We start from the raw sequence: 21,871 nt of genomic DNA on the forward strand, positions 1-21,871 counted from the left end.
TTTTCCAGCAGGACTTGGCCCCTTCCCACACTGCCAAAAGTACCAATACCTGGTTTTAATAATCATGGTATCACTGTGCCTGATTGGCTAGCAAACTCGCCTGACCTAAACCCCATAGAGAATCTGAGAGATACAGTTCATTGTGAAAGTATTCGGCCCCCTTGAACTATGCAACCTTTTGCCACATTTCAGGCTTCAAGCATAAAGAAACTGTAATTTTTTGTGAAGAATCAACAACAAGTGGGACACAATCATGAAGTGGAACGAAATTTATTGAATATTTCAAACTTTTTAACAAATAAAAAACTGAAAAATTGGGCGTGCAAAATTATTCAACCCCTTTACTTTCAGTGCAGCAAACTCAGCAAAAAAGTTAATACTTTGTAGCGCCACCTTTTGCTGCGATTACAGCTGTAAGTCACTTGGGGTATGTCTCTATCAGTTTTGCACATCGAGAGACTGAAATGTTTGCCCATTCCTCCTTGCAAAACAGCTTGAGCTCAGTGAGGTTGGATGGAGAGTGTTTGTGAGCAGCAGTTTTCAGTTCTTTCCACAGATTCTCGATTGGATTCAGGTCTGGACTTTGACTTGGCCATTCTAACACCTGGATATGTTTATTTTTGAACCATTCCATTGTAGATCTTGCTTTATGTTTTGGATCATTGTCTTGTTGGAAGACAAATCTCCGTCCCAGTCTCAGGCCTTTTGCAGACTCCATCAGGTTTTCTTCCAGAATGGTCCTGTATTTGGCTCCATCCATCTTCCCATCAATTTTAACCATCTTCCCTGTCCCTGCTGAAGAAAAGCAGGCCCAAACCATGATGCTTCCACCACTATGTTTGACAGTGGGGATGGTGTGTTCAGGGTGATGAGCTGTGTTGCTTTTACACCAAACATAACGTTTTGCATTGTTGCCAAAAAGTTCGATTTTGGTTTCATCTGACCAGAGCACCTTCTTCCACATGTTTGGTGTGTCTCCCAGGTGGCTTGTGGCAAACTTTAAACAACACTTTTTATGGATATCTTTAAGAAATGGCTTTCTTCTTGCCACTCTTCCATAAAGGCCAGATTTGTGCAGTATACGACTGATTGTTGTCCTATGGACAGAGTCTCCCACCTCAGCTGTAGATCTCTGCAGTTCATCCAGAGTGATCATGGGCCTCTTGGCTGCATCTCTGATCAGTCTTCTCCTTGTATGAGCTGAAAGTTTAGAGGGACAGCCAGGTCTTCGTAGATTTGCAGTGGTCTGATACTCCTTCCATTTCAATATTATCGCTTGCACAGTGCTCCTTGGGATGTTTGAAGCTTGGGAAATCTTTTTGTATCCAAATCCGGCTTTAAACTTCCCCACAACAGTATCTCGGACCTGCCTGGTGTGTTCCTTGTTCTTCATGATGCTCTCTGCGCTTTAAACGGACCTCTGAGACTATCACAGTGCAGGTGCATTTATACGGAGACTTGATTACACACAGGTGGATTCTATTTATCATCATTAGTCACTTAGGTCAACATTGATCATTCAGAGATCCTCACTGAACTTCTGGAGAGAGTTTGCTGCACTGAAAGTAAAGGGGCTGAATAATTTTGCACGCCCAATTTTTCAGTTTTTTATTTGTTAACAAAGTTTGAAATATCCAATAAATTTCGTTCCACTTCATGATTGTGTCCCACTTGTTGTTGATTCTTCACAAAAAAATAGAGTTTTATACCTTTATGTTTAAAGCCTGAAATGTGGCAAAAGGTCGCAAAATTCAAGGGGGCCGAATACTTTCGCAAGGCACTATATTGTCAGGAAGAAAATGAGAGACACCAGACTCAACAATGCAGATGAGCTGAAGGCCGCTATCAAAGCAACCTGGGCTTCCATAACATCTCAGCAGTGCTACAGGCTGATCACCTCCATGCCACGCCACATTGACGCAGTAATTCATGCAAAAGGAGCCCTGACCAAGTACTGAATGCATACTATACTGTACATAGACATACTTTTCAGTAAGCCAACATTTCTGTATTAAAAATCCTTTTTTCTATTGGTCTTATGTAATGTTCAGAATTTCTGAGATACTGAATTTTGGGTTTTCACTAGCTGAAAGCCATAATTATCAAAAGTAAATGAAAAGAAAGGCTTGAAATATATCACTCTGTGTGTAACCCATCTATATAAAATATATGAGTTTCACTTTATGAATCGAATTACTGAAATAAATTAACTTTTTGTTGATATTCTAAATTTATGAGATGCACCTGTATACTATATGCTATGTTTATCTAACACTTTTTTTATCATCAATGCTCATTTTACTTCACTTGTAGGGTAACCATGCTCTAACATGAAGAATCCTTCAGATTCTCCCAAGCAAAGAGAAAGATACATTATAGCTTAACCTGATTCCACCTCAAATTTAGGCGCAGCTATACCTTCCTTGACCACTATAGGTTCACTCGTGCTGAACACCACCTAAACCATTTTGGTTACATAGAAATAAAAAAAAAGAACATAAAAGGGAATTTCACAAGGGCACATGATCTGCACCCTTCCTCCTATTGGGAAACTATGAAGTCAAAGCAGAGACAAAGTAAGACAGAATGAGGCATAGACAAGGTAGCAGCTTTGCTCCCCCGTCCTTTTGACTAACATTGATAAACACTCCAATAGGCACAGAGAAGTTATCTTAGTTGCATTTTATATGTACTGGCGTGGCTGTCTTATCAGACACAGATTGCCTACAAATGCATCCTTCTTCGTGAAGGGACAATGGGTACTCAGCTTTGACCAACTACACTATTCCCTTGGTTTTCTGCAGGAGCATGACGATTGAAGCTGGGCCTTGTTGACATCTATCAGGAGGGTTTAAGGGGTCAATGTACTAAAACTGGAGCAGAAATGAAGCCATTACCCATAGCAGTCAAAGTTTATCATTCATTCACAAACTGTACCATTCAGTCACTGCAGAATGAAGAAATAGAAAATAAAGATATTCAATATAGAAAGCAGTTTTCACTTGCATGCCAGTTTTCTTTTCTCTAGTTAAAGTGTTAGGTTAATATTGTCTTCAGGCCTTTCCCACAGTGATTGGGTTACTGCTAAGAAATACAGATGAATTTAACTAAGTGATGAATTTGCATGTGCCCTTGTGAGGAGATCTATAAATGTGAGTCGCTAGTGAGGCTCGAGGACACGTTTAAACATCTATGTTATAAAAAATGGTTTCTCAACACTTGCTTCAGTGACTTCCTACAGTGCATGTTTTCCATATCTCTTTTTGGAATCACAGATGAAATACTCGGTAGGCTTATTTTAAGGAAAAAGTGTTTTGTATATATTTTTATTGAATTCAGAATAAGAAAAAAATGTTTTCATTTGTTTAATTCAGTAAGTATGAAATATTGCATATGAAATATTATATGTATCTTTTCTAGCCAAAATTGAACTCTAGGCCACTGTACCCTTTCTTACCAGTTTGACTTTACAGGCTTGCTGTGAATTGCCAGCTTTGTTAACCGGTCTAAGCAGCAGAAGGCTCAGAGGAGGGCCAAGCAACTTCTCTGTTTATAACACTTTTCCTGGATTTTTAGCTTCACTGAGAAAATGAATGTAAATGGCTAGTGCAAGACTTTCATTCTAATATTTGCATAATATTAACAAACATTAAATGCGCTTTTAAAAAAGTCCTCATTTAGCTGTAGGCTCTGTGGAAGTATTAATTCTCAAGTTCACAACAGAAACATAAATCACAGTTCATCTTCCACTTCTGCCTCTCTGGCAGAAGAGAATTGGCAGTCTGTACATCTTCTAATGTAAACTAACAGCAGGTGTTTACAAATTGACTGCAATCTAACTTAAAAGTCTTTGTTGTAATCTTTGAGGATGATTTACACCACAGTGGCTGTAGCTATAGAAACCAGTGAAGACTTACTTTAAATCTCTTTTACTGCTTGTTAGAAATATAGAAATGTCCAAAGCCTGGGCACATGTGCACTTTAGGAAAACAAAAGTGGCGTTCAAACTGACAGAAATTGTTCAACTACTTTCCGCCCAGCCTATAGTGAATTAAAGGCCAGAGGGGCCTCTTGTTGATCTGGGTGACATCCTCCTGGATCATGCCTCGCACACAGTCAATGACAGATCACTGTAGCGGCCAACTGCTGGTACCATATGACCACTGTAACCAACCACATCAGGTCACATGACAGTTGTAAACAATAGATGGCTTCCTTTCAAGCCATCCATTGTGTTAAATGGTGTTGCTAGCTGTGATTAATCACAGTGATCAGATGAAGAAAAAAATATATATAAAATAAAAATTAAAAATGTTTTACTATTTTTTTTTCCGTACTGTCACCAGCTAGTATCTCTGATCACTGCACACCAGTTATATGATTATGCTGTACTGCACTGGTGACTGTATGTAAAAAAAAAAATGTAAATTCTTCATTTTCCAGAAAATTATGACAAAAAACTACAACTTCAAAAAACTTGTCATGCCTCTTTCTAAATACCTTGGACTTTCTACGTTCCAAAAAGGGGTCAATGGGGGGTATCTGTACTGACATTTTCAGGCCTCAGAACATCAGGATTGATGAATTTTCAGATGTATACCAAAGTTTGTAACTTTCCTACAGACTAAATAATATACACTGATTTGGGTTATTTTCACCAAAAAAAAAAATGTAGCAGAATAAATTTTAGCTGAAATTTATGATGAACAATTATTTTTTTGCAAAATGTTGTAAATTTTCTGTCTTTTTTTGTTTATTTAGCAAAAAATTAAAAAATCCAGTGTTGATTAAATACCATCAAAAGAAAGCTCTAGATGTGTGAAATAAAATGATAAAAATTTAGTTTGGGTGCAGAGTTGCATGACCGCTAAATCGTCATTTAAAGTGCGACAGATCTGAAAGCTGAAACTTGGCCTGGACAGGAAAGGGGTAAATGTGCCCAGTATTGAAGTGGTATAAATCACCTAAATAGCAGTTAAATTATTCATGAATTGTATTGTCCTCTTAGTTTTGCACAATGCGATAACTAGATGCACAAAATCAGAATGTTCCACTAAGGATTCTATTTTGTGTATATAATTCTCTGCAGTATAAACTTACAATCTACATTAACAACAGTGAATAGTAGCAGTATAAATGAACAGTAATTAAATCTCACCATGTAGAGCTGTTGGCTAGCTCGGTTAGGCTGCTTGGGTTGCGTATGAATTTGTCCAGAATGTTTACAATTTGACCAAACTTAGGCCGGTCACTTCTACACTTCTGCCAGCAGTCCAGCATAAGCTGATGTAGCACTACAGGGCAGTCCATAGGAGGGGGCAGGCGGTACCCTTCATCTATTGCTTTAATTACCTAGAAAAAAATACAAAATCCATTATTGTTCAGCCAGGCTCATTCATTTCTACTAGTATACAGAAGGCTTTAAATAGAGGAGATAATGCTCTTTCATGTTCATTTTCATGAAAGGGTGCAAACCTTTGAAGTGATTAGTAATTGTGCTGATGAATATAAACCTTTTTCTATACTGATTAGAGATATTCACTGCATGTAAAATATGAATAGAAAACCCACTCAACGTGAAACATAAATATCCAAGTTGCTCATTCTTTCATATAAAATAAATGCTGACAAAAAATTATTTTCAATATTCCAAAGAACCATTCCAAAATAATAATAATAAAGCTAATAATTACATTAATGCACGTTATTTAATAATACCAGGTTGCTTTATATGTGCTAATTTTTTATTTGATATTCCTTACTGTGGATGTAGAAAATATCAGAGAGTTAGTCTATGAGTGATGTTAGATGAGTGATCCTGTCACCAGTTAAAACCTACAGTCACGTGTAAATTCAGTTCTTGTTTTAGAAAAAATATCTACAATGTAACTGGCAATGCGATCACAAATTGCTGCATGTAGCCGTTGTATTCCAGGCCTTGATGGGTGCAGTAGAAGTACGCAATATAGCAAAACAGATTGAGAGTTACCAAACAGCATGAGAATTGCTTCTTCTATTTTTTCCCTCAATTGAAAAAAATGTAAAAATAGTATAAGATATTTTATTACATAACTCACATCTTGGTTGGACATTTCCCAGTAAGGTCTTTCTCCATATGATATCACCTCCCACATCACAATACCATAGCTCCATACATCACTCGCTGATGTAAATTTCCTGTAGGCAATGGCTTCTGGGGCTGTCCATCGGATGGGGATTTTACCTCCCTAGTGGAAAAGAACATGAACCATCAATATAATACATAAACAAATAACCACAGAACCAGATAAGCATTATTTGTTCCTACAATGATTTCTTATCTCCAGTATATTCCATAGTATAATACAGTCAGGGAGCTGGGTGCAGAATGCAACAAACCAGTGCACCTGAACATAATTAGAATATTAAACAATAGGAAATGTAATACAGATTGCTAACAATGGTTAGGTAAGAATTCCAACCTAATTAAGTAAAAAAAGAAGAATATTTTACTCGACTAATGCAGTTTTTTGTTTTTGCAGTGAGAGAACAGCCCAACACTCACTGGGCAGTACAGGGAAATCTGCTACTGAATAATGGGTGCCACTTCAAAACAGCTAACTTATGGAATAATATAAGGGAGCACTGTTCATACGCAAATGTGGATGTGTCAGTAGCATGATAAAACCAACCAAAATATTCCATTGTGTTTTTTCTAAAATACTAACATATTACATTATGTAACTATTTTATACAGAAATACTGCTTAGCAGAGTGCTTCTACAAAGAGGATCTGTATTTGAAATACAGTGCATACTATATAAATTAGCGCTATTCAGGAAGGAAGCAAAGACATAACTATAGCCCAGGGAGGAAATGTGACTACCAGCACATCCCTTTGCTGTTTGAAGTTGCATGGTGGTTGTATGATAGACCTGTGTGTGCTAATCAGTGTCATTGGTGAAGCTGTGCCTCCTACAGGGGCTAGATTTGGGCTCCATCTGTATCCTTGCTCTCACAGGGATACAAAGCTGTACTTTATATGACTCTAAGTCTTGCCTGAGCACTGGTCTGTACACACATAGATATCAATATTATCCTATTGTCCAGCATCCCCCTGAAGAAGACTTGGATAAGTTGAAACGTGTTGGGGCTTTGGACAAAAACCAATGTGACTGTACTCTGCTGTGCACCAACACTGTCAGGCCCATGCTGTGATGTGCTACATGGGTTTGATTGCTTATGTGGTTGTTTTAACCGTTTGTCATTTGAGTCCCACTTTGTGGGGATGTTTTAACTTGTGTTTATAAATTTGTAACTTTTTATTTAACATTGTTCCTATTGATTACATGATTTCTGGCATCACTCAAAATCCCACCTCCTCCCCTTCTGGCCTATTTGGCAATTTTTGTTTATCTATCAGGGACGGATGCCTCCTTTTCATTATTGATATGGCCAACAGTTAGATGATTGCGGACTACCAGCACATACTGCTCTAAACACCTAATAACTTAGAAAGAAAGAATTTGGGAAACACATTAGGTATGAAAATATATATCATGTAGGGCCTTATTCTGGAATTATTTATCTGGAGCTACATTTCAGAATAGTACAGATTTCTGAAGCGTATGGAGGGAAGTGAGGGCAGGGGGCTAAAGTGACTTTGCTATATGACCCTATGGCTTACAATTTTACACAGGGGGAGGGGGGGGGGTTGCTAAAACTGGTGCATTCAGAATCTGGTGCAGCTGTGCATGGCAGTAAATGAGCTTCAAACTTAAGTTCAGCTTACTCAATTAAGCTTTGACAAAAAAATAAATCCTGGAAGCTGATTTCTGCTCAGCTGCACCAGATTCTGAATGCAGCAGTTTTAGTAAATCCCCCGATAGTGATTTTTTTTTTCTTCTAATACTGTAGCATTAACAATAATAAAACAATCAATTAATCATGTGTGCCTACCACAATAGTGAAATAATAGGCAAACGTAAATTGCATGCATCATATATTTATTGCTCACGTTTGTCTATACCTGTATTAGGTTTATTTGTTTCACAACTGTTGTAGTCACAGGTAAAAAAACTAATTGCTTTATTAATGCTGAGTGCTACAGTAATTAAAGTAATTTTTGCAACAAGTTTATTTTGAGTTGGTGACATTTCATGGAGCAGTTGCATTAACAGGTTTTTGTTGGAATAAAGAAAGGAACTGTAAATTGAATGATAAATTATAGAGCAGTGAAAACAACAGGTTAACCCTTAGGCCTCATGTACATGAATGGCAAGAGGCTGAAAACTGCACTAGTGTGCCACCCGGGGAGCTGCAGGTGGCAGGAACAGCTGGCCATATAAATAAAAAGCTGTCTGCACTCCTATTCGAGTAAACACCAATGATTCTGTACATAATCATTTGCATGCTCATATAACATATTTCCTACATTTTTCAGCCTCTCACAAGATGGTTGCAATATGGAGCTCAGTGGCAAGCTTCTTTGCAGTTTTGGCTTTCCAAACAGGATATCAGAGAACTACTTTTATGTTATTTGCATGTTATTCTTTTTTTTTTTTGTTCATATATTGATTTTTTTTCGATGGTCCAGTTATGTCTATCTCAATTTCTAAACATATCAAGGTATACTGCCTTCCCCCAACATTTTGTCCTGGTCGTGTTACAGTATGAGACCTATTCAAAGTATTACAGATTAGGGGTTGATTTGCAAAGATATTTCATTATCCTGAATGCTTTATCATTTATTTAAAGGGAAAAGAATAAGAATGGAACAGTAAAGTTTAGGAATAATTTACCAATTATTTTGTGAATTTATGTCATGTAATAGTATGGTAAATATTTTTTGTATAACTTACCCTTGTGGTATACGCTGCTTCAGGGTCATCCTCGAGGACTCTGGAAAGACCAAAATCCGAGACTTTGCAGACTAAGTTGCTGTTGACTAATATGTTTCTGGCAGCCAAGTCTCTGTGGACGTAGTTCATATCTGATAAATATTTCATTCCAGAAGCTATGCCTCTCAGCATTCCTACTAACTGTATCACTGTGAACTGGCCATCATGTTTCTACAAGATAGAAATTTGACATTGTTCTCAGTTCTTGGAGATAACCAACTCACACACCAAAAGTATTTAAAAGTTTTTACAACTTTAAAGATTTCAGGCACAATGTTTTTGTGGTCTGTAAGAAAAGATTCACTTTTTAGTGTTAATGCCTTGACCACACCTGATTTTTTAAAGGAATGGGTTTTAATAGCATTTTATACATTTTCAAGACAGGTAGGGACAGCATGGTCAAAGATGCATGAATCGGGAAAAGGTAGGATCATCTTTACAAATAAGTAAAAAGTTATGGTTACATGTTTTAGAAAATTGCATATATTATTTTGGAAATTTGGGATAATGAAGGATGCAGCCATAAGCACATTAGTAGAAGACGTAAAGAAAAGTTAAATTACTTTATTCAGTATTAGTGAGTGGTACCACCCACCTCCTGCACTATTTATTTAAATAAAGCTAAAGAGGTAAACTGTTCACAGCTAGGATCAGACTCTTTTATATACAAGGAATCATTCTAGAAATACGTATTTTTGTTAATGCTCTGATATTAGAGCCTGCTCTTTTCAACTTAAAACTGGAGCAATTGTCAAAAAAAAAACATATATTGCAATCCGACAATAGCATTAACACAAACCTTTTTTTACCAAACTCCTGATATATGGTTTCCATTTCCTATAACAGGCCAAGCGGTCCAGCAAAAGTGACAATTTGTAGTTTGAACAAATCATATTACACTGGTGGGGGGGTACGTACAATGGTCATCCTGTGTTGCTATGCCATTAACCTTTTTCCAAAAAAAATAAATAAATGCTGATACAACTGCTTAAAGCTGAATTGAAGGCATTGTTTCTATTGCATACTGTAGGTGCATTGGTCCAGCTTGGAACAATGAAAGTATGCATATTCTATACCTGTGGAATCTGGAAATCACTGTAGATGTCACTGGAAATCACTGTAGTAGTCACTGTTACTGCAATGAACTCCAAAGTCTTTTGGATCCCATGCTACCCTTCTGCACAATAACCACAGGATATTATTCACTCTGTTTGGCCCCTAAACAGAGAATGCTTCACATGTTTCTCAATACAAGGGGTTTCCAAATGGATGGGGTGGAGAGGTAGGGTTTTGATGTTATGATCTCCATATTGACCAGCTAGTAGCACTTTGCATGACACCAGTGCAGTTACTATGCAGCAGGGCAGCCACGTTGCACAGGTCCAGGAAGACCTGGCAATTACTGTAGTTGTGGTGACACTTACAGTTATTTCAAACTTCCAGAGGGATCCCACAGATATGGAATATGTATAATTTCATTGATCCAAGCTGGAGCTATTTAGCTTTACAATACAAACCATACCTAGAACTTTTTTCACTTCAACTTAAAGCTACATGTCTATTTAAGACTGCCTTGTCCACACGGCGACAATGCTGCTGTGTGATTTCAAAAACAATGATGTCTCCTCCTCAAAGAAGTGAAAAAATAATGGATTTGATGGAGTATCAACAGGTAATATTAGGTAGCAACTGGCCAAATAATATCAAGCACAGTGAGTATACTAACCTTTAAGTTAAAGACTTAAATTAGAACTCCAGCCAAAAGCAAAGATAAAATTAGGATAAGGGTAAAATAAAAAGGAACTTTTTGTTCCAACATATACTTTCAAATCTGAGCTGTTCCCTGTAGTACTTCTCTTCTGCCAGAAAAGCCGCCCCAGCCTGTGATTGGACTGTGAAAGCAGAAGCAGCACAATGATGAGCTAATTTTTATGTTATGCTTCTTATAAACTTATGACTGATTGGCTCCTTGTGCTTCTTACTTCCACATTCCAGCCCTGCTGTACAGAAACTGCCAAAGGCTATGTAACAGGTCTTTATCTGATATGTACTCTCCTTCATGGTGTAAATATTAAATAATTTAATTATATATTAATGATTACAGAGCTGCGTTAATTTGTGTCTATGATCGTTGCATGGAGTTTAGCTTGAAGATAATTTTTGTTTATTATATTTTAATAAGTATTCCTTTACAACAACCATGACCATGTATGTCAGTTTTATTCTAAATCCTGATATGTGTTAATATTTTGCAGTTTTATCAAAATGTGTATGCTTTCCAAATCATCATCTATTCTCCTAAAATAACTAAAACAGTGAAGTCGTGCAGATTTATATAGGATTTGCTTGTTAGTTTAATTGATGGGGAGGGTTATCTGAATCTGAAGGAAGTAACCCTTGGGGTACATTAATCACTATTACAGAAACCCTGCATCAATTTGTTTGCACAGCATTAGTGCTGCACAAACAAACATCGCATTGAGATTTTTATTTTTATTTTTTTATAATAAAAACAGTTTTCTTGAAATCGAAGCAACATCATAATATTTTGATGTTTTGGATGGCACACAATGTTCCATCCAGACCCTGACACTCTTGCCACTTATTCTTCATCTCACTAAGGAATCATTACCATCAGGCTCTGCGCACAGTACATTGATGGTATCATGAAAATATACAATGCATGAACTCCGAGCATAAAAGAATCTGCAGAGACTTGGCTCTGGGGGGGAGAGCAAAACTACGCATTTGTGTTTATCCTGGCGAATAGAGCATGAAGTCACAAAGTCAAGCTTTGTAACAAAGTAAAATGAGAATGGCCCAAAGTAATATAGGGAATGAAGCAGTGAAAATGGATGCACCACATTGGGGAATATACCCAATGTACAGAAAAATAACCAACCAAGCAGGTAGGGTGACTGATGCAATCATTCTTTATAATGAACGGTAGTAAGAAACTGATTATCTCATACCCTCGGCAGGTTTATCTTGTTGCCTTGTTGCATCATGAAATGTTAAATGCAGAAAGTATTAAATTCAACTGAAAGCCGCTGATATAAATAAATATCCCAAACACATTTGCTAAGGGCAGAACCACATCAGGACAAAGCCAGATAACCTATCAGTACAATTTTAAGGATTGGACAAAAACTAAAGCGTAGTGGCTAGCAATTTTTCTTGCAATGCTGGGGTTTTGGCTCAGGCAAAATTATAATGATACATGCAGTGTTGAATCTGGTATACCTTAGACCAACAACCACATTGGGACAAATAATCTCAGGTTGAGAGGTGGTTAACCCCATGACACCCTGTGCCAGGAAAAGTTATGGATGGCAATGGCACCAACCTGCTGTCTGCTCTTTGAAAAAAATGTTCATGCATGCACTGTTTTATCACCATTTGAGGAGGAAATTGGAATAATGAGCTGTAACAATACAGGTATCAGAGTCAAAATTAATCTGGTCTTCCTTACTAGTGCAGAGACTGTAAAGACTCTAGACAGGGCACTGGAGGCACACAAAAGGAGGAAGAGGAGGCTTTCCTGGTGCCTCAAGGCCTGCTATATCCTGGCAACCTTCATTGTGAGGCCTCAGCAGGTACAGAAGGGGAATGAGGAGGAGTATATTTTCTGTTGCCGCATTCAGGAGGAGAAGGACATATGGCAGACTTCCAAGGGTGGGTTTCATCCCTCACAAACCCTGGTAGTTATAAGTGGCTGTGGGGGAGGTAGCTGAAGATTGTCACCCTCAACAACCCCAAGGACTTGGGTTCCACCCTCTCCAGTAACTTGTGGTGGATGAACAGGATGAGATTCTGTGCTTTAGATGTGTACGATATTTACACAGTAGGGCTGATTTACTAAACTTGGAGAGTGCAAAATCTGGTACAACCATGCATAGAAACCAACCAGCTTCCAGTTTTTTTTTTTTGTCAAAACCTAATTGAGCAGGCTGAAGTTAGAAGCTGATTGGCTACAATGCACAGCTTTACCAAATGTTCCACCTGTTTTAGTAAATTACCCCAGTGTCTCTGGACATACAAATATGCCTACTCTCTGCCTCAAAAACCCCATGATCTCCTAAATAAAGTGATTTAGTTCATCAAATAATTCAATATACTTTATAAAATGCTTTTGTAAACAATACATTTTCATTTGGTATGGCTTCCAAATTGTATCCCAAGGTAACAGATAAGATTCTGTTAAGTGAATCCATACAAATTACATGCTGTGTGTTAAAAACATATATTTTGCAGCAAATCTGTACAATATTTATATTATGTCTTTGCCATGAATCTGTCTAATTTTACATGTATTGAGGAAATCTGCCTGCTCTATCTCTCAGAAATAAAGGTCTTATCCATACAGGCTTAACAGGTGTATGTGAAATCACTTAAAATATTTGTTTTAAATAATAAAAAAAATAAAATAGAATACATTTTCAAGATGCCTACTTTTTACCTCAACACTATCTGCCTGTCCAAAAGGAGTGTTGAACATTTTTATATTGTTTCTCCTTATTTGTCTGGGAATGCAAAAATAAAATAATTGCTTTTTTTAGCTGCAATTTACTTGCTCTCTCCATCAGAATAGGTTGTTTGCCAGTAAAGCAATACAAGCTTAGAACCAAACCTGTCAATTTTTCTTTACTTTGTCTGTGAAAATAGAAGCCAACTTTTTTCTTGCGGATGCAGTCTGCTCACAGAAATTGTGGACTAATCCAGTGAAGACGTGAAAAGTGTGGTGAAACTATTCAATATTTATGTTTTCAATTGTACCCAAAAAGAATCTTACTTTTTTGGTCCAGATGCATTATGCACACTCAGCAGCTTAGGAATTGCAGCCTGTCTATACAGGTGTAATATCTGTGGTGCAAACCCGTAACCTTTTCCCATCTTTAGTCTCCAAAATTACACACTCATTTTTTTTATGCTGGTGGAATATGCTTGTACTCTCCCTCAGAAACGCTGGTCTATCCAACAAAAGCTTCAAAGGCGTGGTGCAAATTGCTTCATGTTTTCTATCTTCAATATAACACAAAACAACACTCAGTTTTAATTTGCAAATGCACTATACCGGCTCAGTCATTTAGAAATTGCAGCCTGACCATAGAAGTGGTGAAAATCTTTTTCTTCTTTAGTCTCTCAAACTAATTTTGTACTTGTACATGCAATGTGCTTGCCCTTTCTCTTGGAAATTGTGGCCTAAGGTTTAATACCTAAAATACATGTTTGTAACACTTTTTAATTGTCAGTCTCCTGATATATATATATATATATATATATATATATATATATATATATATATATGTGTGTATTTATTCATTTTTTCAAATGCCATGTGCTTGTATGCTCCCTCAGAAATATTGGCCCATCTAAAAGGGTGCTGCAAATCCCTGTGCCCTTCTTTTAAATTAAAAAAACAAAAAAACAAATAGACACTTTTTTTTTTTTTTTTATTCCCAGATACAATATGTATAATCAGCCACTAAGAAATTGTAGCCTGTCCAAAATGACCTAGAAAAGTAAACTTTTTCACTCTTCAGTCCCTGAAGCAAGACACACATTTTTTGTTTTCAGATACTGCCTAACAAATCAGTTCTGTTTTTCTTGTTCATGGCTCTGGAAAATTTTACTCTAATTTAGTCACATACGACACCTGCCAAGTCTCTCCATCTTTCATTGTGGTCTAATAAAAACACCTAAATGGTGTGCAGAATGTCCTGACATATTATAGCTCTTGAATGTGACATAATAAAGATTTTTTTTTTTTTTTTCATATTCACATATGACGTATCTTTTTTTCTAACTTAGCTACCAAGTACAAATGCTTGCATAACGTGTAGCAAGTCTATTGTGGCTGCTGTCTTTGAAATATCATACTCTGATATACTTTTAAATAACTACAGCAATTTAGCTGTAGTTTAGCTGTATTGTCCCTGCTACGTTTGGTGCTTAGTTATGGTTTATCACTAACACCAAACAATTATTTTCTTTGAAAAATATACTTATTAAAGCATTTTCTTTCAATCAATCATATTGTGTTACTGCTTCTTCATGTAAACCAATAAAAATAAAGGGAAAATAAACTAAAATATTACACATACAATTTGTGTGATGTTACCATACAGTGTCACTGGTCTAGTGCTGGCCTGGGAGTTATAATGTTCTGTGAAACCAGGTACAGCTTTAAGCCATCCCCTCAACGTGTCATTTGAAGGATTTTTGTATTTTCAATGCTGCCTTTTAAGTCGCTTGAAAAGATCTTCTCCTCTCTGAATGATACATTAAAAACATTTTTTTATTGGTACTTGTACCCTAGGCCACTGCCCAGCTTCTGTTGCCAAGGAAATCCCTTGCCTATTACCCTAGAAAATGGTGATTGGTTTATAAGATTTATCTCTCAGCTCCGATTTACTTCAATAGGATTAGGACTGGGGATTTGAACTTTTGTTATATTTGCCATCTCTGCATCAAACCAAACCCAGAAACATTTGGCTCATTCCTACCTTTATGGCTTGTCCATCAAAACTCCCCCCATCCTAGGACCCCCCCCCCCCAATCCCAATTCCAATTCTGCATAAATGGTTGAACATTACAGGAGCACTCCCAAAACTGAACTAATTCAAAGACCACACGTGCACAATCTGTGATTTTTCCCACTGTAGCAGCAGTGGTGGAGCTTAGGGAGAGAGAGATTGCACATTGTGCATGCATGGTCTTTGAATAAGCTTAATCAGTTGGTGTTTGGAGCATGCTTGTAATGTACTGTCATTTACCCAGGATGTAGGGGTCACGTACACTGACTTTTGCTTCACTGCGAATCATGGTTCTTGTTACCAGTCACAAACTAAACCTATTTAGCACACATTAAAGCTCTTCTTCCCAGACCAAGTATGCCCCACCCATATAGAACAATTCACATCTATGGATTTTAGGGGCTACCTATGGCCCTGTAACATTCATGTTTGTCCCGTTCCTGAAGAAGGACACAAGCTTTATAGCTTGAAACTGTTGTTTATGGAACGATATTCAACTTGTTTGTATGTGAATATTTTTCAATAAATTTTTAAGTAGACCATCCCTGGATCACATTTCTATATCTGGCCTTTGGGGTGACCTGATTGCTTGCACTGGAAAAGCACCGTAGTGCCGTTTGACTCACCTGTGAAGTTTTATATATATATATATATATATATATATATATATAACTATATATATATATGCCTTTACACGCACATGAACGTTCATCTCATAGGTGTTCTATCAGGGTGGGGTCAGGACTCTGTGCAGGCCAGTCAAGTTCCTCCCCCCATACTCACTCATCCATGTCTTTATGGATCTTGCTTTGTGCACTGGTGCACAGTCGTCATGTTGGAACAGGAAGGGGCCATAACATTTTCCAAAATGTTCCAAAATGTCTTGGTATGCTGATGCCTTAAGTGTTCCCTTCACTGGAACTAAGGGGTCAAGCCCAACTCCTGAAAAACAACCCCACACCATAACCCCACTTCCTCAAAATTATTAGGACCAGTGCACAAAAGAAGGTCCATAAAGACATTGATGAGCAAGTTTGGGGTGGAGGAACTTAACTGGACTGCACAGAGTCCCGACCTCAACCCAATAGAACACCTTTGGGATAAATTAGAGTGGAGACTGAGAGCCAGGCCTTCTTGTCCACATCAGAGCCTGACCTCACAAATGCGCTTCTGGAAGAATAGTCAAACATTCCCATAGACACACTCTGAAACCTTGTGGACAGCTTTCCTAGAAGATTTGAAGCTGTGATAGCTGCAAAGGGTGTGCCAACTCATAATTGAACCCTACGGACTAAGACTGGGAAGCCATTAAAGTTCATGTGTGCGTAAAGGCAGGTGTCCCAATACTTTTGACAATATTTTATATATATATATATATATATATATATATATATATACACACACACACACACACAGTATACTGTATATATCATGAAAACATGAAACTGCCACTGTAGAACTGGCAAACATTACAGCTGCCACTCTGTTGATTTAATGCAAGAAGTGATAATCTACTATGACTGGGTGTTCGGCAGGAAAGAAGAATGAGGATGTGAGAGACTGAGGTCAGCAAGGCACAATTTATTTACGCTGGCTTCTTTCAATGTCTTCTTGTAAATGCACAAAAAATAAAGTGTTGTATTCTGTACTCATCCATGAATAAATGTAGTCTCTTCTTATAGTTTTATGTTAGAAGGATGAAGTATACTGATGAGATTTAAATAAAACTATTAGCTTAACCACTTAAGCCCCGGAAGATTTTACCCCCTTCCTGACCAGGGTTTTTTTTGCGATTTTTTACTGCGTGACTTTAACGGACAATTGCGCGGTCGTGCGACGCTGTACCTAAAGGAATTTCACGTTCCTTTTTTCCCACAAACAGAGCTTTCTTTTTATTTTTACAGTTTCACCCACTATTGGCTCCAATTCCAGTGACAGGCGAGTGACGTAGATCTACGTCACTCTGCCTGGCCGGGGCTGACTGCCGCAGTAAATATACTGTGCTCAGTCGGCAACCGGTTAATATATCAATTATTATGATTCAGCTGTTCCCAATCTCATTTTATGTGTATACTATTGTGTACTTACAAAGCTTTGAATACCACCACTGAAAAAAAAAAAAAAAAAACAATTAAATAAGTTGGACGTTTTTCTCTGATCAATGGTAATAATTATACAGTATGTGATCTGCTGGTGTAGCTGGCTCTCTGATGCATTTGGAGGAACTCACCATTGGATGTGAATGCTACATAGAAAAAAAAATGTCTTTGGATATGATCACATCACCTTGAATATTATCAGTTTTAGTTTGTGCCTTTAAATATCAGTGTCAGGGCCGTCATTACGTTTTACTGAATGCAAGAAAAAAAAATGATATAGTGCTGCTCAGATTCAGCCTGTCTGCAGTGACAGGTAAGCTCCCATGCCTGTCATTGTCATTTTTTTAAGGAAACCTATGGCATAGCTGCTGATAATATTTCAGCCTTTTATGTTTGCTCTTTAATTACAGTGACAGACAGGGTACCTAGCTTATCATTGTTCATAGCTACTGTACAACATGAGATGAAGATGGCAGGAAACTAGGTTTTTCATTACCCATCTTGCCACAGAAAGTATAACCTTAAAAATGAATTAGGAAGTGCAAAATGCTACTCTTCCCTACAGGGAGCAAGGGAAGGTCATTATCTGTTTGTTTTTTATGTGTATCCTAAAACTGCCAATGTACAAAAACAGGAAGATCCTAAACGATTAGTTACCAAATAGCTACTATTAACATTAGTTAATAAGTGTAAAAGTTTGTTAGATATCTGCAGTAGCCTTAAATATCATGCGTTGGACAAAGAATGTGGACATGGTAGTCAGATATGACATGTGGAAACCGAGTTATTTAATATTGGCTGTTATAGAACCCAGTGGTATATTTAGGTTTTGTGCTGCCCTAGGCCTGACTAAACTCGTGCACCTCCTAATATAAATATGACCCATTCCTTCCGGTCAAGGCCACACCCCTTCCTGTTTACGACCCACCCTAACATTTTCCAGTGGGGACACTAGCTCTGAGGGATGTGGGGGGGGGGGGGGGCAATGGATTCCCTTAAATTGAAGAGATTTTCTCTCACTTCCTGTTTGGCTATGGGGCAGGAAATTAAGGGAAATCTCCACAATGGGACATGGATGGGACATGGATGGCAAGAAATAATTTGACAGGACCCATAACCCTCCCTTACTCTATCCAAAATAAAAAATAAAAAAGTGTTGCCCATAATTCTAGAAGAGAAGAGGACTTAGAGGATATAACCATGCCAGGGATGCAGCAGAAAACATATAGCACAGTGATAAGGTTAGGTGGTCCAGGCATTGAGCAAAGGAAGGATTGGGGACAGGAACAAATAAATCCATCTATATTATTTATCAGCAAATTAATAGAAATAAAATGAAGATCTCTTAATATGTACAACTGACATAAGCAAAGGATTGCAGGAGAGTCCTACTACCTACCTGCCAGGTACAGGTGACTATGTCTGTATCCCTTTGTGTCTGCACCATCCCTAGATTAAAAGCCCTTTGGCAGCTAGGTAAGTGCAATGCAAATTTCATCCAAATAGCGTAGCTTTCGTTTTACCCAGGTACTGTATAAACATTAACACCTACCTCCAATATTGATTACCAGTAGCTGATATCTATGGTATGTCACTAATAATATATAGCAGCTCCTCTGCCACAGGTAATCAAAACTAGAAGCAGCGCCCCCCCCCCCCCCACAGTTGCAGAACATCGACCACCCACATATGGGGGCGCTAGACTGATTTCTCTCCAGGCCCAGTTTGCCCCATAAGACTGGTGCTTCAATAAAAGTGTAGCGTAAGCCGGAGGGGACTCTTTCTGTGCTGCCCCCCTGCAATATGCTGCTCTAGGCCTGGGCCTTGTTGGCCTAGGCCAAGATACAGCGTTGGAAGAACCATATTCAAAAGCATTATTCAAGACATGGGTAATGTTATTCCTCAAACTGTACACTGAACCCTGAATCTATTTACTTAGCTTGCTACACACTACCCACCCCCAGCCCACAGATTCTACCCTACTACTTCCAAGTGTTCCAGATTGCCAGGTTAGCTCTTTTCCAGCCAATATTTACTGATGAAAAGCACTGCAAGAAATGTAGATAACAGCATATCTAATTTTATTTTGATATTTTCCCTACAGTTGGATTGTTAGTATTGGGAAAAGAAACCCTGAAAATGTACTCATAAATATACTGAAGATGAAATCGGGGGCTCCTGGGAGGAACTATAGGGGATATGAAGCATTTTGTGCCTATTGAAAGTTGAGGTAGGTCTCAAACACAGCTCGGCCTGTGGCAAAATTGTTCATGATAAATTTAATTGTATTTATTCAAAATTATTCATTTTGCTCAAGCAGTTTGCTTCAGTAAATCATTCCAAGAACAAAGAAACAACATAAAATATATAATTTTTTTTTTGTACTGAAGCTACTTTACTTTCCATTTTAGTCTTGTTGTTCTCAGTACATTGACTGACTCCAAGGATATTCTTTCATTTTCTGAGCTCCAGGTTCTCACCCTTCCCTAAACTTATAAAACTAAGAGCCTTTCTCGGTCATCTTGCAAGAGCATTCAATCAATTAGAGCCCTATTATTGTGCTGCAACTTCTGTTCTGGATCTCTCTTGAGTTCTTTTTTCAGCTTGTTGAGTATACATTAGCGCAGTTATTTTTGCTCTGAGAGAAGCTCCTGCTGTGGATTCCATGGACTTTCATTGAATATAATGTGCCTCTTACTTTTGCTACACTGGATGTGAGTTTATTGCGCTGGTCACATAAAAAAACATGAGACAGCATCTTGAGAATTGCACTTTCCTCATAACCCCGTGGTTTTCACTACATTCTGCTGACACATTTTGACTTTCTTCTACACCCTTTCATATGTAGACCCTAAAATGTATCTGAAAAAAAAAAAAAAATCTGCAGATTTTATCTTCCATCTGTCTATTGCAGCTTAGAAGATGTATGGATAAAAAGAACATTTTGATTGGTAGTTATAGGAATAGGCTTTGTTTATTATATTTCAGTGAATGAAACTGCAGGTCAAACTGCCATCAACTGTTATACTTTTCTACTTCTGCTATTAAAATTTTGTGTAAAAAAGATTAATGAAAAAGACTGTGAGTGGAATTTATCAAACTGGAGCAGTTGTGCATGATAACCAGTCAGCTTCTGCCTTCCATTTTAAAAGGGTTTGCAAAGGTTCAGCTTATTTATTTTTTTTTTTTAAATAACTTTTTCTAAATAACAATCAAGTCATATTTGCCTACTCTGTGCAATGGCTGTGCACAGAGGAGCTTAATTCTCCACTTCTTGGGTCCCTCACAGGCGCTCCTGCTTTCCCCTTCCCATATAAAACACACAGACCGTGGCTTGGCCCTGTCCCCTCCTCATTGGCTGTGGTTAGGAACCATTGTGCCTCAGCCAATGAGGAGGCATAGACCCGAGAGAGCTTCTGCTCTTGTGCACATCACTGTGGGATCAGGCTCAGGTGAGTATAAGGGGGGGTCTGAGGGGGGAGCTGCACACTGAGCATTTTTTACCGTTATGCTTAGAATGCATGAAGGTAAAAAAACTTTCAGCCTTTAGAACCACTTTAATGCTTAAAGCGGAGCTCCAGCCAAATGGGGAAGATTTTCATTTTGACAGGTACCCGCTCCCACCTCTATTCCGGTTGCCTTAGGCGATTGGAAGCAGAAGTTCTCCTTACCCACTCCCTCCCAAAGTCTTCTGGGACACATGACAGGTCCCAGAAGACTTCGGGACCAGTCAGAGAGCACAGTGCCGTTCGAGCATGTGCAGTGGGCACCTGGCTGTAAAGCCGCAAGCTGTCACAGCTGGGTGCCCATAGGATAGATGCCGACACCGCCGAGGTGAAAACAGCTGGGGTATGTGCACTGCTGGGTCGTGGGACAGGTGAGTGTGTGTTTATTAAAAGTCAACAGCTACACTTTTTTGCAGCTGCTGACTTTTATTAAACACAAAAATTACTGGAACTCCACTTTAACTGGACAGGCTGCAGATAAAAGCTGATTAGTTGTCATGCACATCTGCTCTAGATTCTGCCAATATGATGCGCCCGTAAACACTCGGTCTGAATTTGTTCATTCCCCCAACTTAGCTAGGATTAGCAAAGCCAAGCATATGCAGCGCCCAAAAGTGCTCAAACTGTGGTAGCCATTTCAGAAAACTTGGTAAGCACACTTAGATGGAGGTAAACCACACAGCCTGACCTTTGACCTCTGAAGACATGCCTCCTGATCTTTGACCTTTGTGGGAGGTCTCTCACCCTATCCCTAAGGCCTGACCTTGAACTTCAAGGGAAAACCCTAACCCTCAACCTAAGCCTAACTCTAAACCTAAACCTTAACCCTGACCCCTACCTCTAACCCTAAC

General features: G+C 38.2%; 1 protein-coding gene across 1 annotated transcript in view; it reads right to left on the bottom strand.

Annotated features, from left to right (window-relative positions):
- LOC309549320 (ephrin type-A receptor 3-like) overlaps positions 1 to 21,871 on the bottom strand; it is a 308,452-nt gene that overhangs the window by 4,369 nt on the left and 282,212 nt on the right. Inside the window, exons 14-16 of the mRNA XM_082249514.1 lie at positions 8,841 to 9,050; positions 6,078 to 6,227; positions 5,159 to 5,352 (exon numbers count right to left, since the gene is read on the bottom strand). Coding sequence (XP_082105640.1) covers positions 5,159 to 5,352; positions 6,078 to 6,227; positions 8,841 to 9,050 — 554 coding nt within the window. The remainder of the gene's footprint in view (positions 1 to 5,158; positions 5,353 to 6,077; positions 6,228 to 8,840; positions 9,051 to 21,871) is intronic.

The sequence above is a fragment of the Pelophylax lessonae genome (assembly GCF_965119305.1).
Source record: "Pelophylax lessonae genome assembly, chromosome: 3".
Taxonomy (NCBI): Eukaryota; Metazoa; Chordata; class Amphibia; order Anura; family Ranidae; genus Pelophylax; species Pelophylax lessonae.